General features: G+C 42.0%; 1 protein-coding gene across 3 annotated transcripts in view; it reads left to right on the forward strand.

Annotated features, from left to right (window-relative positions):
- The first annotated feature begins 3,082 nt into the window (after positions 1-3,082).
- dcaf11 (ddb1 and cul4 associated factor 11) overlaps positions 3,083-18,545 on the forward strand; it is an 84,482-nt gene continuing 69,019 nt past the window's right edge. The window contains exons 1-5 of one of the 3 annotated variants that reach the window (XM_077624842.1): positions 3,425-7,202; positions 7,355-7,737; positions 13,562-13,760; positions 16,128-16,255; positions 16,330-16,448. In XM_077624842.1, the coding sequence (XP_077480968.1) occupies positions 7,704-7,737; positions 13,562-13,760; positions 16,128-16,255; positions 16,330-16,448 (480 nt within the window). In that variant the 5' untranslated portion in view covers positions 3,425-7,202; positions 7,355-7,703. Of the gene's footprint in view, positions 3,402-3,424; positions 7,738-13,561; positions 13,761-16,127; positions 16,256-16,329; positions 16,449-18,545 lie in introns of those variants that run through there. The other 2 variants (XM_077624843.1, XM_077624841.1) reach the window with 2 other exon arrangements.

The raw sequence follows: 18,545 nt of genomic DNA on the forward strand, positions 1-18,545 counted from the left end.
ATTTTCTCGTAGCGCCTTCAACGAATCAATCCAACCCTCAAAAACTATTTTATGGCTATAAAACCTCTACTGCAGCTACAGCTGCGACACATAAAAAAAATCAATAAATCAATGCACAAAAATGGGGTAAAATCCACTTCCTGGCAGCATTTAATGATTAAATACAAATACTGGAGCTTTTCAGACATTACAACCGGGTCAGAGGGGTGATTTTGCCGGGAAAAGACAGCGATGAACGTCAATGGCGGACTGGCAAACATTCCCCGAAAATTGGGTAAAATCCAGCCGAAAACAGCATTTATTGATTGAATACAAATACTGGAGCTTTTTAGACATCAGAACCGGGCCCGGAGTATCATTTCCCCGGGAAAAAGACAGCGATGAAGGTCGATACATCCATATGCGAAATGGCAAAAATTGCACTAGAATGGGGTAAAATCCACAGCCTACAGAACTGATTGTGAAGGCCTTGAGGTAGATTGCTGACTCTGGCAACAAATAATGGCTGAAATGTGATTGTTAAATGCTTCAATATGAAAACACACATCTGGAAGCAGTGCAACCAGGGGGAAAGCAATGAAAGGAAGCTAACAGACAATTTGGAATTATTTAAGTATTGATGGACATTTTATTTTACACTAAAGTAGGGTTCGGTGAATGCGCATATGAAACTGATGGGGTCCGGTAGCTCCAACAAGGTTAAGAACTACTGGTCTAGTATATGCCATCGTACAGTGGTACCTCTACATATGAGCACCCCTACATACGAGCATTTTGAGATACGAGTAAAATTTCGAGCAAATAATTATCTCTAGATATGAGAAAAATTCCGAGATGCGAGAAAGCCAGGTGCCCAAGACATGAGAGGATGTTTATCATTGTCTTTTTTGCCGCATCTCTTTCGTGTATAACAGATATCTACGAGCACTGGGCGGAGCGTTGCATTTTCCCATGTTTTTCCCCCGTTAGTTAATGCATAATACAAAGTGAACAGCAATGGATCCGAAGCAAACAGGTGGAATGAAGGGTTGTGCAAAGAAAAGGCGAACGTTGACAATCAATATTAAGCGGGAAATAATTGAAAAATATGAGAGTGGAGTACGTGTCACAAAGGTTGCTTGTTGTCATGGATGATATCGTGTCACTTGGAAATTCCTTGGGGCTGGAGATTAATGAGGCAGATGTGAATGACCTTATCGCCGAGCACCACGAAGAACTCATGACACAGGATTTAATCGAGCTCCAGGAGAATGAACATTTGTTGCGGGAACTCAGTAGCAAGGAGGAGGTGGAAGAGAGGCACCGCCTGGCTAATAAGGATATCAAAGACATGCTAGGGAAGTGGCAAGAGTTTTTGGATTTTGTAGAAAAGAGGCACCCTGACAAGCTGGCAAGTGGTCGCGCGTTATCGTATTGTGAGGACATTTGTGCATTTTCGAAATATTTTGAAGGGAAGGCAAAAACAAACAACCCTTGATGCGTTCCTTTTAAAAACTTCAGCTGAACGTCCGGGTGGAGTCAACCCGGAGAACAAAGGTAAAAAAAAAAATAGAATTCAGTTTTGTGTAAAGTTACATTATACGTGTTTGAGTGTGTTTGTATATATAAATCCAAGTTAATTTAAATGTGTCTGTTCTGTTACGAGTGCGTTGCTGTGGAATAGCCCCCCTCTCTCTGTCCCTCTCTCTCTACCCTCTGCGAAATCCGTCTAATTTTAGTTCTATGAAACACATTTTATTACTATTAAAACACTAGTTATGTGTTACTTTGTTAATAGATGACGAATTAGAAGAAATAAAACATTTTTTCCAATCCAATATCCTGTTTTTGGTGTTTTTTCAGAAGTTTGGAACGAATTCATTTGTTTTTAGTTCCTTTCAATGGGAAACGTTTGTTCCAGTTACGAGAATATCGACATACGAGCTCAGTCCCGGAATGAATTAAGAGCTTGTATGTTGAGGTACCACTGTACATCTTTAGCCTACACAAGGTGTCAGGAGCGGCCCGTTTGTCCCTCCTGGCGTGCCGTCAGAGCAGAGCGGCTGCGGTCAATCTGCTGATTACTTCCTGTTTTGGTATTTAAGGATCAATGAGTCCTAGTACCATTGTCGGATTGTTCCTGCAAGTCCTGCATGCGTCCAGCATGCTGCCGTTTTGGTTCCAAGCCTTTGTTGATTTGTAGATCCCTGTTGATTTATTAAAGATGTTGTTTTGAAGCTAACTGCCTCGATTCCCCTTCTGCTTCCCGCGCCTGGGTCCTAATCCATTCCCGATCGCGCCACGACGATGCGGCGCGATCGTAACACAAGGGACTAAAGATGGAAATTAGCCCTCGGCTATAATCTTACATATTTACATATATGTTCATAAACAAGGAATATAATATGTGCAGTCATTTATTAATTAAATCAAACTCAAACACCATTTGCTTTTTCAATTAAAAATCCAATTTATAAATTATTAACTTCTTATTGTCATTAGAACCTAATTTCTTCAATATCCCCCTGTCCATTTGACGCAATGACCCCGAATCAACACAAGTGGTGGGCTAATACCTTTTGTTTTTTGTACATTTTTTAAACGACACACTGCTAATTATTTATTTATTACTGTTATTAGCACCTAATTTCTTCAATAGCCCCAGGCCGTTGCACCTATTGAGCCCAAATCAACACAGGTGATGGACGATTACTCCGTATTTATCGTACACCTTTTAGTTTTTCAATTTAAAAAAAAAACTCAATTTATTGATGATTCAATTATTACTGTTGTTAACTTCGTTCAATAGCTCCCAGGCCATTTGACGTATTGAACCCAAATCGAAACAGTGATGGAGAATCGCCCCTAATTGTTGTATACCTTCTGGTTTTTCATTTAGAAATTATATTTATTAATTAGTAATTAATTGATTACGCTGTACTCGAACTGCATGATGACGTAATCATTGGTATTTCATTACATGTACAAAAAACATTGGCATTATTTTAATTTCTTAACACAACTATATTTGAAGAGTGGCGTTTCATTAAATTAAATTGCAAAGCAGGATTCGAATGAGAGGTCCACTGCGCGAAACGCTCGACTGGGATTCGGCAGTGACGTTGTCGTGTTCTTTTTTCCCCAGTTCATGCGCACGCCAGTCGTTTCCTGCCTCTGCCGTAAAACCTGAAGTAATAGGTCAACCGAAAATGAAGTGCGGCTGGATTGACTTTGGAGAGAGAAACGACGGCTCACTTGACTGCAGTTGAACTATCGAGTGGCCGACTGATGAAGCCCCTCGCTGCCAATTTTGGGATTATAATTACCAACCAAAAGGAGCTTGAAGTTTGCACTTAACGAAATATCATAATTGGGCTAGCAACCAAAGAACGCTGTCAAGGAGATCGTTTGACAACTAAACGGTAATGCGGATGTCGTTAACATTGAGGCTAACTCGTCCGAATATCAGCTCGCGATGTAGGACCACGATAACCACAGTAAAAATGTTGTTTCCTTCTTTTGTTTTTGTAACAAACATGCCGAATGAAGATGTTGCGAGCAGTCTGTTCGTCAACTAGCCACCCTGAAGCTACATGACGACGTATGGGCTATTGGTCCTTGCTGTCCACTAGGTTTTTGCGCTTTGACGATGTTTTCATTTCAATTTGGAGCTAAATCAAGATATTTCCTGTAAAAGGAGTCGTTTTACGCAGTAGGGTTAACTGAAGATTTACGTTAGTTGCTTGCCACATCTAGTCAAATTATTTTTAAACATGTTTTGTAAATACAAAAATGTCTATAGACGTGATACCAAAACGAAATTAGAAGTCATTCCCTTCAATATATACTCTTTAACTGATCAAATTGAGTTTAATTTCAGTTAAATATAGCATATAGCAGGGCAACACAGTGATATTTCAAAAGTGAAATTAAGTTCTTAGGATTTACAGAAAGTGTGCAATAATTACTTAAACAAAAGTAGGCAGTTGCATAAATTTGGGCCCCCCCAACAGAAAAATTACATCAATATTTAGTAGATCCGTTTTTTGCAGAAATAACAGCCTCTAAATGGTTCCTATAGATTGCAATGAGGGTCTGGATTCTGGTTTGGCCATTCTTCACAAAACATCACCTGTTCAGTAACGTTTGATGGTTTCTGAGCATGGACAGCCCGCTTTAAATCACACCACAGATTTTCAGTCATATTCAGGTCTGGAGACTGAGGTGGCCATTCCAGAATGTTGTACTTGTTCCTCTGCATGAATGCCTTCAAATGTTTAGTGTTCATGTCTTGTTGAAGGCGCAACATCAACTTTGTCACTGATTCTTGAATGTTTTTCGTAAGTATCTGCTAATACTAACCGGAATTCATGCTACCTTCAACTTTTAACAAGATTGCCAGTATCTGCACTGGACACATTGCCCCACAGTTATGGAACTACCACCAAATTTTACTGTCGGTAGCAAGTGTTTGTCTTGGAATTCTGTGTTCTTCCGCTATGCATACCGTCCCTTGTTATGTCCAAATATCTCAATGTTAGTTTCATCAGTCCACAGCACCAAAAAGAAACTGGCTTGTCCAAATGTGCTTTAGCATATCTCGACTCTGATTGTGGCATGTGCCCAGAAAAGGCTTCTCTCTCAAACAGCATCTTCTTGCGCAAAGTGCGCTTAATAGTTGAGTTATGCACATATGGTGTCACCATTTGCAGCAAGATTCTGTTGTAGCTCTTTGGAGCTGGTCTGTGGGTTGAGTTTGACTATTCTCACCATCCTACACCTCTGCTTATCTGAGATTTTTCTTTTTTTACCATTTGCTGATCTGCTTATTTTATATTAGGTTAGATTAGATTAGAACTATATTTCATCCTGTATTTGGGATATTTCCTCGGTTGCAGTAGCAAGGCAGACACAGAAGACATAGATAAAAAACTGGAGCCACACACGGTGAGTCCACCTTCTGCAGACTGAGGTTAAATATGCAGAATCACTCTTTCAAGCTGATCTGCACAGCGCCTCAGTAGTCTGGAGGTTTTAAAGATCACCATCCTTGCCTAGATCCTCCTAATCTGTCCTAGCAAGCACCAGCAGCTCCTCCATCTGACCGGGGAGAGATCTCACGCTCCCATAACAACGATGGAATGCTCGGCCTGGAGCATTGCCTCTTCTCCCGGCACTATCGTCCACTGCTCACAGCTGATGCCACGTGCATGACAGCGGAGGCACGGCTGAATGGCTCCAAAGACGTCTAGGACTACTAGCACAAAGAAACCAAGCCACGTGATGGGTGAGGTCGAGTCGCAAAGGTCGCAGAACAACAAAGCAAAAAGCACAAAGTACAAAGGAAAGTATATGGGAAAGCATTAAGAAATATTAGAATGCAATTAAAAAGATAGAAAAGCAGCAAAAACACAAAACGAGCAAGAGCGGACATAGCTACCGGCTGCCACTTGAGCGGCGCCATGTTGGTTGCAGTAGCAAGAACGGATACAGACACAAGAAAAAGGCATTGGAGAGTTAGATAAAAACTGGAACCACACACAGGAAGTCTTCCACAAGGTGGCAAATTTCTGCACACTGAGACCGAGGTTGAAAATATGCAGAGTCACTCTTCCAAGCTTATCCACACAGTCCCTCAGTATAGTCTGGAGCTGAAGAATCAACAGTAACAGAGTACAACACCCCTCACCTCCCTTTCCGGCCTGGTAAGCGCCGACAGTTCTTGCATCTTATTGGGGAGGGATCTCACTTTCCCCATAATAATAGATGGAATGATTGGTCTGAAGCATCGCTTCTTCTCCCGGCACTTTTGTCCAGCTCCGGATTTCCAGCGGTATCGAGGTGTTGGTCCTTCTGCTGCGTATTCTTCACAGCTAATCCCATGTTTATGACAGCGGAGGCATGGCTGAATGGTTCCAAACAAGAACTTGCAGAAAGAAGCCAAGCTAACAGAACAAAGAAAGTTGTAAAAACATTAAAGTAAAAAGTATAAAGTACAAAGTAAAATAAAAAGGATTGTATTAAGAAATATTAAAATGTAATAAAAATAGAAAGGCTGTAAAACACAAAAAACAAATAAGAGTGGACAGAGCTACTGCCACTGGCTGCCGCCTGATGGCGCCATCTTGGGGGAAAAAAGGTTTTTTTAATGGTTTATCATTTACTGTACATTCCTTTTACTGTAGTAAAAGATTCAGTAATTGTAATCCATTTTTAAGATTCATTCATTCATTTTCTGAACCGCTTTCAGTTGTGGGAAAACATTTTGGGCACCCCTGATCAGCTTAACTAGAACTGCCTGTGGTCTTCCATTTCCTTACTGTTTCTCACAGTGGAAACTGACAGCTGAAATCTCTCAGCTAGCTTTTTGTATCCTTTCCCTAAACCACGATGTTGAACAGTCTTTGTTTTCAGGTCTTTTGACACTTGTTTTGAGCCTCTCATGTTGCCACACAGAAGATGCAAAGAGGAGAACAACTGCAACAACAACAAATCTCATGATTTGCTCTACCTGTGTATGTAGATCAAAGGCCATTGAGCGTACCAAACAAATTTTGTGTTGCAATAATTAGTGCTAAAGATATTCAAATCAATAAAAAACAAGGGTGCCCAAATTTATGCACTTGCTTACTTTTGTTTAAGTAATTGCAGTATTCCCTCGAACATTGCGGATAATGTAGATTAGACATGGCCGCGATAATCGAAAAACTGCAAAGGATCACCCCTGTTGTTCTACATGCTTTCGTGCCTATTCAAATATACAACTACACAAGCACAATTATCATAAAGTGTTTATCAAATACTACAGTTATAAGCATGTAAAAAGACTAATGTATTATCTAGATATAATCTATATATAAAAAATTGTAAATACTTTAATTACTGTACTCAGCAAAAATAGTTCCTCTCTGCTTGCCCAAAGAGGCGACGTGGGTTCCCCCTCACATGGGCTCACCACCTATGAGAAGGGCCAAAGAGTCGGGCGCTTCGAAATCTGGGCGGAAGCCAAAGGAGGGATCCTTGGTGGTCCGATCCCCGGCTCCAGCAACTGGCTCTTGTGATGTGGAATGTCACCTCTCTGGTTGGGAAAGAGCCTGTGCTAGTGCGTGAGGTCGAGAAATTCCAGCTTGATGTAGTCGGGCTCACTTCTACGCACAGCTTGGATTCTGGTACCATACCTCTCAAGGGGGGTTGGACACTCTTCCACTCTGGAGTTGCTCACGGTGAGAGGCGCCGAGCAGGTGTGGGCATACTTGTTGCCCCCCGCCTCGCTGCCAGTATGTTGAGGTTTACCCCGGTGGACGAGAGTAGCATCCCTCCGTCTTCGAGTGGGGGGATGGGACTTAACTGTTGTTTGTCCGTATGCACCAAACAGCAGTTCAGAGTATCCATCCTTCTTGGAGTCCTTGGAATGGGTGCTGGATAGTGCTCCTTCAGGGGACTCCCTCGTTCTGCTGGGGGACTTCAATGCTCACGTGGGCAAACAGTGAGACCTGGAGGGGAGTGATTGGGAAGAACGGCCCCCCCTGATCGGAACCCGAGTGGTGTTCTATTGTTGGATTTCTGCGCTCGTCGTGGATTGACAATAATAAACAACATGTTCAATCATAAGGGGTCCATATGTGCACTTGGTACCAGGACACCCTAGGCCGCAGTTCAATGATTGACTTTGTGGCCGTGTCATCGGACCTGCGGCCGCATGTCTTGGACACTTGGGGAAAGAGATGAGCGGAGCTGTCAACCGATCACCACCTGTTGGTGAGTTGGCTCCGATGGTGGAGGCAGATGCCGTTCAAAAATGCATATCAAAAGTGTGTTTTAAGTAATGTTTTAATATCTAAATATAATGTATATACCGTATTTACAGTAATCCCTTGATTACTAAAACTGCAAAGTAGGCTCATCCTACAAACAAAATCATAAAAACAAACAAACATTATTATTATTATTATTTTTACTTCAGTGCTGAGTCCTAGTAGCAAGCAGAGGACAGGGTAGTGGCTTCCGCTTGCAAGTTTCAGCGTGGATTTTCACATTTTTATAAACTTAACAAAAAAAATTAATAAAAAAAAAAAATACCCCGAAAAAAAATCTGCGATGTAGTGAACCCGCGATATTCGAGGGATTACTGTACTCTCATATAAACCGCTTTTGTCGGACAAAAAATGATGACCGAATCGAGGGTACGTCTTATATGCGCATAAAAACAACATGCACGAAACTGCAAGTTGACGGCGCCATGACACAATGATGTCACGACGCAATGGCGCCGTGACGTCATGACGCAAGCGAATACGGCCGATACGGTAATTTATTTCAAAAGGGAGAAAAGATAGATAAAACGTTAAACAAAATTTATTTGGATGTCTATGAATGAAATGTGTATATACTGTAAATATATATGTATATACCGTAAAACCTCTTTCAATGGCATCCCGTTCTATTTTTCAAACTTTCCCCCGTAGTGCCGTTCAATTAGAGGTGCCTTTCAATTAGAAGGTGCCACTCCACTTTTAGACCAGCTGGTCAGAACTTAGAGAAGATGCGGTAAATTTTGTGAATGAAAAGAGAAACCAGGTAACATATTTATTTTAAAAAGGCACAAATACAAGGCGATTACTGGTAAGTAATTACAAATTCCATGGTGAAAATCAAGTGACCCGTCAATGTTATAGCTGTCCCCGTCATTCACATCACCTTCCGGATCAGCGTCGAGTGTCTGAGTGAGTTCACGCTCATTGTCGCCAGCATTGGTATTGCGCTTGCTGGAGAAGTTGCAAACCAGTCTGAATCGGGCCGTCTGACCTGAAACAATGGATCTGGCAGTCCTTCGAGCCGTCGAGAGCATTGGTCAGTCCGCATCCCTTGAATGACTTGATGATTAGATCCTTCGGCAGATGATCCCAAGCATCGACAATCCATTTCAAATAAACCATTGTTGGTGCTCGCATGTTGCCAAATTTGGTGTATGTAGCTCTTCTCGCCGTGTAACATCCAGATCTCGTAGAACTGTCGGACTTTGGCCTTGAATGGGGCGTTCCAGTAGACCTCGGGGGCCTGTATAAATTTGGTGCAGCCTCCTGGAATCACGGCCACATCAATATGGAGCTTCTTGAATTGCTTCTGGGTGGCATCGCTAATGTGACAACAGTATGAATCCCAGGCAAGAAGGCGCTTGCCATCTGACCACCTTCTCAGGTTGAGAAAAACGTCTATTTCACCGGCATGCCGCTCTGTTTCAAACTTTTCCCGTAGTGACGTTCAATTAGAGGGTGCCGTTCTATTTTTCAATTCTTCCACCAAGGTGCCGTTTTATTAGAGGTGCCGTTCAAATAGAGGTGCCGTTCAAATAGAGGTGTCGCTCAAATAGATGTTTTATGGTATGTGTATATATATATATATATACATGTGTAAATATGTGTGTATATATACATGTATATGTATGTATATGTGTATATATATGTCCGTGTATATATATACATATATATATATATATATATATATATATATATATATATATATATATATACATATACATGTGTGTATATGTATGTATAAGCGTACACACATACACGCAGAGCTGCCAACCTCCGTCGACCCCATTTCAGGAGTACCTTTGTCCCAGTTCCGGAGTTTATCCGGAGTGAATGTGATTCACGCAAAATTAATATGCGCTGAAATCGCACAAGACAAATCATGGTCCAGAAGGAGCTGAAGAGAGAGATACGGAAGGGAAAGACCATCTACAGGAGGAAGCTGGAGAACCAACTCCAGAGAGGCAACACCGGGCCATGGAGGCAACAGTGAGAGAGACCCGGAGTCCGGCGGCAGGGAGTGGGCCAATGAACTGAATCAGTTCTTTAACAGATTCAGTCCTGCCCCCACTCCCCTGACCCCCCAGACCAGAAGCAACGCTCCCCCCTCGTTCTACTCCTCCTCTTCCTCCCCCTCTTCCACCGGTCTCTGCATTACTGTCGATCAGGTGATAAAACAGCTAAAGAAGATCAAGGCAAGGAAGGCTACCGGTCCAGACGGCCTCAGCTCCAGACTACTGAGAGAGTGTGCGGATCAGCTTGGTAAAGTGATTCTGCATATTTTCAGCCTCAGTCTGCAGAAGGTCCCCACCTTGTGGAAAACTTCCTGTGTGGTCCCAGTTCCTAAGACTGCGTACCCCAGGGAGCCAAACCACTTCAGGCCGGTAGCATTAACCTCTCACCTGATCAAGACATTGGAGAGAATCATCCTCAATCACCTCAGCCCCCTGATGAATGCAGAGCTGGACCCTCTGCAGTTCGCCTATCGTCCAGGCATTGGTGTGGAAGATGCTACCATCTACCTGATGCACAGGTCTCTTTCACACCTAGAGAACACGGGAAGCACGCTGAGAATGATGTTTTTTGACCTCTCCAGTGCGTTGAACACCATTCAGCCGGTCCTACTGAGAGGGAAACTGGAAGAGGCTGGAGTAAGGAACCACCCAGCCGCATGGATCATCGACTTCCTCACTGACAGACCACAATATGTGAGACTCCAGGACTGTACGTCTGATGTGGTAGCTTGCAGCACGGGGGCCCCACAAGGCACAGTGCTCTCCCCACTCCTCTTCTCCCTCTACACATCGGACTTCAAACATAATACAGACACCTGCCACCTCCAGAAGTTCTCTGACGACACTGCTATTGTTGGACGAGTGACGGACGGGAACGACCTGGAGTACAGGGGAGTCATCACAGCCTTTGTTGACTGGTGTAGGCAAAACCACCTCTACATCAACACCAGTAAGACAAAGGAAATGGTCATCGATTTTCGGAGGAATCCTCAACAGACCACTCAGGTGAACATCCAGGGTACAGACATTGAAATCGTGGACAATTTTAAGTACCTGGGTGTTCACCTCAACAACAAACTAGACTGGTCCACAAACATAGATGCCCTCTACAAAAGGGGCCAGAGCCGCCTCTACCTACTGAGGAGTCTACGGTCCTTTGGAGTGTGCAGGACACTGCTGAGGACTTTCTACGACACTGTGGTGGCATCTACAGTGTTTTATGCAGTGCTCTGTTGAGGATGCGGGAGCACGGAGAGGGACAGGAACAGCCGGAATAAGCTGGTCAGGAGGGCCAGCTCTGTTCTGGGCTGTCCTCTGGACTCTGTGGAGGAAGTGGGAGAGCGGAGAATGCTGACCAGGATGATGTCCATCATGGACAGCACCTCCCACCCCCTGCATGAGTCTGTGGAGTCCCTCCGAAGCTCCTTTAGCAATAGACTGCGGCACCCTCATTGCAGGAAGGAGCGCTTCCCCAGATCCTTCCTCCCATCAGCTGTCAGGCTCTTTAACAAAAAATGGCTGAGTGTTAAGACCTACCCTATGCATACATGTACATTTATGTGTATGTATGTATATATGTGCTAAGCAACACCCTTATTTATTTATATATTTATTCATGTATTTATTTATTAACTTACTTATTACCTATCTATGTATGTCTAAAATGCCTTTCCTATTCCTGCATCCTCACCCTCTTGCTACTGTGACAACGAAATTTCCCGAATACGGGATGAATAAAGTTATCCAATCCAATCCAATTCGTCAGAACTTGTAACTCGGACGATTCACAATGCCCTTGTGTTACCAAATTCTTCCAGTTTACAGTGCACTTCAATCAAGATGGCGGAGGCATTTAAATTGGAAATTTGGTACTTTTCCGAAATAGCTGCTTCAAAAAAAATTCTAGTGAAAAATTGGGGGTGGGGCTGTTTGTTTCATGCAAAACGCTTATTTATTTATTTACTTACCGTATTTTCACGCCTATTAGGCGCGCATAAAAGTCAAAAAAAGTCATTTTTTTTCTCCAAAATAGACAGGGCGCCTTATAATGCAGAGCGCCCTTTGTGAGCGCCGAGCGCCACCAAGCGGCGCCGAGCGGGAGCGCTCGCGGGGGCGCCGAGCGACTGGCGATAGCGCTGGCTACCGGAAGCAGCTTATTTCCGGGTTCCGGTGCGCAGTGACTGCTGGGAAATATAGTTCTTCCTCGCTACACCCACATGCTAAAAACATGTTTTAAAAAGGCAACGGAAGCAAAACTGAGTTCGGTTGTACTTTATTTAGACATTTTACAATTTACTCAAACTCCTCATCTTCTGTGTCAGAATTAAACAATTACCCAAACGAGCCTTCCAAATAGCAGCCCCCCCTCTCTTCGTTATCAGAGTCACCGTGATTTCCATGTGGCTCCTTAGAAATTATGCCGGCTTTGGCAAAAGCTCGAACAACCGTGCAAGCAGACACGTTCGCCCAGGCGGCAACGATCCATTGACAAATCGTAGCGTAAGAAGCCCGGCGCTGCCTGCCACTTTTCGTGAAGCTGTGTTCGCCAGCGATCATCCACTGGTCCCACGCCGCTCGTAACTTTGACTTGAAAGCCCGGTTGATGCCGATGTCCAGCGGCTGTAATTCTTTAGTCAAGCCTCCGGCAATGATGGCAAGCTCCGAGTTATTATATATAATATATATACATAGTTCACAGTCTAGCTTTGAATGCTCTGTTGACGCCAACATTTAGCGGCAGGATTTCTTTTGTAAATACAGCCGAAATGACGGCCAGCACCAAATTAGTGTGTTGGTGCTGGCCGTCATTTCATGTCTAAATAAAGTACAACCAAACTGAGTTTTGCGTCCGTTGCCTTTTTAAAACATGTTTTTAGCGTGTGGGTGTAGCGAGGAAGAACTATATTTCCCAGCAGTCACTGCGCACCGGAACCCGGAAATAGGCTGCTTCCGGTAGCCAGCGCTATTGCGTTTCGATGTTCATCCTATAATATATAATATATATGCGTCTAATGAAATGGTGCGTGCTTTGTGTGTCTAAAATACAGAAATAGCACTCGTTACTGACACTGCGGCGTAAGAAACGATGCGCCAAATAGGCGTGAAAATACGGTATTTATTACCTATTTATTAATGTTTCATGCAACAGGCTTATTTAGTTATTTATTTACTTATTTATTACCTATTTAGTAATGTCTAAAATGTCTTTTCCTCTTGCTACTGTGACAGTGAAATTTCCCGAATACAGGATGAATAAAGTTATCCAATCTAATCTAATCTACATATATTTGTTCATTAACACAAATATGTTCATTAATGTGCTCTCCCTTATTGAATAAATCAAACTCAAACGTTCATAATTGAATGAGGAAAGTTATTTATCAACAGAAGTTTCAAAGTTTAAAGGAAAAAAATATGTGATAGTTATCGTGATAATTATCGATATCAACTGAATTATTAGTATTTTTTTTAATCGAGTTGATTTTTTTTATATCGGCCAGCTGTAATTCCGTACCTTGCATCACATCGAAGTCAGGCCAGTGAGCCACTACACAGGCTTTAACTAACTGTGTCAAATTTCATGTTCATTCATTCAGTTTCTGTAGCACTTATCCTCACAAAGGTAGTGGGGTCATATTTCATATGTGAGTCAATAATGATGATTTTGTTTTTTAATATCTTTTTTTTCCGGAAATTTTGTTGAAAAAACCTCTTTACCTCAAATCTCAGGTTCTGATTCTTTCTTTGGGTCAGGTGCTCTTCGTTGTATGGGCTCCCAGTCCCATTCTGGGATGTCTGATGGAAGGGGGTCTTCCAGTGACAACCCAGTTGATCAAGGCAATTTAGAAGAACAAAACCAAAGTAGTGGCAGCAGCAGGCAGCAAGAAGACACAGTGTCAGAAACAGAAGAGGACATTGACTTAGCTGAAGTGCTGGCTTACCTACTGAGGAGGTGAGTTTTGTTAACTTTTAACACAATGATATGAACACATTTTCTCACCTTGGTTTTATTACACTTTCGATGTTATAATAATGATGTCAGATAGCTGATGTTTGATTCAAAGCAAATAAAATCGAGTGTTTGTTCAACAGGCAAATGCCCCAATTTACCCATTCCATGAGTCATTGAGGCAAGGCACACACTATTTCACACTAAAAACAATGCCATATGATTTCCAAGATTTTCACCAAAGGTGCATAGGGAGGTTAAATTGGTGCTGTTACCACAGTTATTCTGACTGTGACTATTTGTTAGGGTAGCTGAATAAAAATCTTTTTCATGCTGACGAAGCGTATCACTGTCTTACTGAAGACTTTTTCATCTGTTTAAATCATTGTGGAAGTGACGCTGCAGCTCAAAGCACCGGCTCACTGACAGTAAAGCAGTTTTGCTCATTGATGACCAATTTCTAAACAAGTTAAACTGAAAGTGGCATTTTCTTCTAAAGAATACCGTATTTACTCGCATATTAGCCGCTTTTGTTGTACAAAAAAATTATCACTGAATCGAGGCTTATATGCACATAAAAAAACGACATACACAAAACTGCAAGTTGACGACCCCATCACAAGATGACGTCATGATGCAATGACGCCGTGATGGCATGACGCAAGCGATTTCAAATTTGAGAAAAGATAAACAGATAAAACGCTAAACAAAATTTATTTTGACGTTTATGAATGAAATTCAAAAAAGAACACGTACATATCTTGCTTAAAACGTGAAAAAACTGTCATTCCCGTCACTGCTCGCTCGGGGCACAGCAATCTTACCTAGGTACTAGGGCGCTGACGTCTAATACTAGTTAAACGTGCTCTCACTGGCCAGACACGAGTAGCCTTGATTTTGAAATAAAACAAAATTCCACTTTGATATTTTTTCCTTTTATTTCTTGTTCGAAAGTGACAACTATTGGAGTAATATGAACCATCGAAAGAATTGAGATATTTTGACATTAGAAGCAATATGGCTGCCACAACATCTTAAAACTCTGGTAAGAAAATGTTAATTTCTGTAATTAGAAAGCATCAGGTTCTCACCAAGATAGACTTATTTCTTTTTTCAAATTGAATAATTTGATATTTTTCATTTACAAAGACGGGCATATTAACTTCCTTATGATATTGACCCTAATATTGATTCATACAGTATCTCAGAAATACCACTTGTGATGATTTTTCTTAAGATTAAACCTTCAAAGTAACATATTTGTACTCCCTATTAAAACCATGAATATTGAGGTGAAAATTTGGAGTAAGGGGGGCGGCTTATACGCGAGATTGTAAAATTCAAAAATTTTATGGCAATTTTAAGAGCGCGGGCGGCTTATATGCAAGTAAGTGCTGTATTTTCTTCTAAATGCAGTAATACCTTGACATACGAGTGCCCCAACATATGAGCAATTTGAGATAAGAGTACAATTCCGAGCAAATATTTGCCTTGTGATACGAGTACAATTCCGACCAAATATTTGCCTTGAGATACGAGTATAATTCCGAGCAAATATTTGCCTTGAGATACGAGACAAATTTTGAGATATGAGCATACAAGATAGCCAGGTGGCCGAGACGCAAGAGGCTGCTCATGATTTCGTGTAAAGATATCTACGAGCACTGGGCGGAGGGTTGCATTTTTTCCGTGTTTTTTTTTTGCATTAGTTAGTGCAGAAATAAAGGAAAAACAATGGGTGCAACGAAGGATAGTGCGAAGGATAGTTACTTTCTCAATCCACAGATTTTTCTTTCAATGCCAAACTTTCTTCCTTGCGTCAACTGTCTTTTTGCTTGCAAAACACATTTCTCTCTCTCACTGCCTCGCTTTTTGCATGTGCTCCCAATTTTTGCTTTTTCAATTTTGAAACAAACATCATCCGTTGGATGCCGTTAAGGGGAGTGCGTCTGCGTTGGTTAGGCAGATTTCCCATGTCCCTGGAAGTTTTTACGGGCAAATCTTGCTTTGAATCGCGAGCTGCAGGTTGCGGGTAGGGCCATAAAATATAAAAAATAATGGCATCAAAGAGGTTTTGTGTTAATGATGTTATTAATGATTATTTAATTATTTCAATTGCCATACTTGCGTGTAGAGTCGAGGGTGGTAAATATAAGATATTTACCATTCAATATATGCAATGTGGATGGAGCCCAATATGCTTCCACGTCTCTGGCTCTCCTGTGTTCTGTTCGATTTCCATTGAGTCATATGCTCTTTGCCAACTCCTATACTCCCAGTTCGTCATCGTTTTGAAAGATGAAAGAGGGAGCAACACTCAGTGTTTTGAAGGTCTTCATTGCAATTTCAAATTTATTTATTTCTCTGCAGGGGCCAGGTCAGACTGGTCCATGGCAGTGGAGCGACAGGTCTGCAGCTGGTCCAGTCTTACTCGGACTCCGATGAGGATAGTGATGACGCATGGGAGGGCCGGCTAAGCAACCGCTACAATCCGCCTGGTAACCTAAGGAAGCAGTGACTGAAATGTACCATGTGGCTATTAATAAATATTTGCAATGTGCTTCCCTGACAGTGGACACACAGCCTGACACACATGAGGTAGACCGCAGTGAGATCCGAACTCAGATCCAGTTGGCCACTGATTCGTCTGACCTGAAAGGAAAAACGAGTTTCACACACATGCTAACAAAGGTTAGTCACAAAGCTCAACCAGTGCTCTACTACTCCTGGCAAAAAGTATGGAATTACCAGCCTTGGGCGAGCACTCATTCAGACATTTCATTCTGTAAAACAAACCCATATCACAAACATGAAACAGTAATGAAGTTCTTCATAAGTGCAACTCAGTGGCATTCAGAAACACTAAAACAAATGAATAAAAACATCTGTCAGTAAATTTTATTTTCATAGGGCAAGGAGAAAGAAATTTGGAATCACTCCATTTTGTGTTGAATATAAGGACACAGCCCCTGCCTCTGATAAAATATTTTGTTTTAGTTTGTCAGCAGTTAAAACAGTGCAGTTTTCACACCTTGGAGGGCTACTGGACCAAGTGAATTGGCAAGAATTATGGTTCCAACAGGAGAAATGTCTCTTGAAAATAAAGGCAGAATGATTAAACTTCTTGAAGTGTAGAGTTACTACACGGATGGTTTCCAAAGATGTGGGCTGTTCACAGACAGCTTTATCGAATATTTAGACCAGTGGTTCTTAATCTGGGTTCGATCAAACCCTAGGAGTTCGGTGAGTCGGTCTCAGGGCCTCTGCCGTGGAGGTCAAGACATATCGACTCATGTCTATTCACGATAACATTCCCCGTTGACCATCACTGGCTGCAGATGGTCACGTGACATTGCTTGGCCAATCAGTGCTGCGAGGAATTTATATACAGTGGCACCTCGACATGCGAGCAATTTGAGATATGAGACAAATTTTGATATACGAGTAGACCGCAGATTCGAGAGGCTGCTCATAAAAACATGGGCACTCTCTCTCTCCCCGCATCTCCCTCGTGTAATGTCTCTGCGAGCACTGGGCAGAACGTTGCATTATTTCAGTGTTTTTTTTTCTAATACAAGTTATATAGACTAATTCTCGTTGGCAAGTGGTCGTGTGTTATCCTATTGTGAGGACATTTGTGTGCATCATTTTGGGAATATTTTGAAGGAAATACAAAATCAAACAACCCTCGATATTGACTGAAAAAATTAATGAAAATGTTTTTCCAATCCAATACCCTGTTTTTGTTGTTTTTTCACAGGGTTGGAACAAATTAATTTGTTTTTAGTTCATTTCTATGGGAAACGTTCGTTTGAGTTACAAGAAAATCGACATACGAGCATTAAGCTCGTATCTCGAGGTACCACTGTATCTTGAAATAAAAAAAATAAAAAACATTTTATTTTTACACAAAAGTAGGGTTCTGTGAATGCGCATATGAAACTGGTGGGGTTCAGTGAATGCGCATATGAAACTGGTGGGGTTTGGCAGCTCCGACAAGGCTAACCACTGATCTAGACCAAGTAAAAAGAGCACGGGATTGTTGTTAAAGTCAAGCATACTGGTAAACCAAGGAAGACATCTAAGCGTCAAGACAAACAACTAAAGGATGTATGTCTTGAAAACAATATGTGCACAACACAATTGAAGAAGAGTCACTGTATGGGAGAGAACTGAGGAAAATCGCCGAAAGGAGGGATTTTCACACAGGAAGTCTAAAAGTAAACCTTCATTGACGATTAAACCGAAAAGAACAATACTGCAATGGGCTAAGGTGAAGCAATCAAGGACTGTGGATTGCTGGATGTAGGTTATCTTCAGTGATTAGGTACGGATCTGCGTTGGACAAGGTGATGATGCTGGAATCTTGTGTGGTGCCATTGCAGTGACATTTACAAACAGGACTTCCTACAGTCCTTGATGATATGGGCCTGCATGTCTCGCAACGGCACTGGGGAGATGGCTGTAGTTAAACAATAAATGCCCAAGTTTACATTGACATTTTGGACAGGTTTCTTGTTCCTTCAGTTGAAAAGATGTTTGGGAATGATAAAATCATTTTCCAAGATGGCGAGGGAGAGGGGGCACACATTTTTTTTTCGAGGATTACTTCCATTAGTTGTTTGGTACTCAGCGAGCAGTCTTCATCGATGCTCTCCTATGTGTCTGCGCCAGTATCATTTGCTTCAGTTTCCAGCATTAGAAATGATGAATTTGCCTTCCATAGTCAACAAATCAGTCAGCACCCAGTTCAATTAGTCCAATAAAGTCTGAGGAAAATTCTCAGTC

This window comes from Stigmatopora argus, chromosome 17 (assembly GCF_051989625.1).
Source record: "Stigmatopora argus isolate UIUO_Sarg chromosome 17, RoL_Sarg_1.0, whole genome shotgun sequence".
Classification (NCBI taxonomy): Eukaryota; Metazoa; Chordata; class Actinopteri; order Syngnathiformes; family Syngnathidae; genus Stigmatopora; species Stigmatopora argus.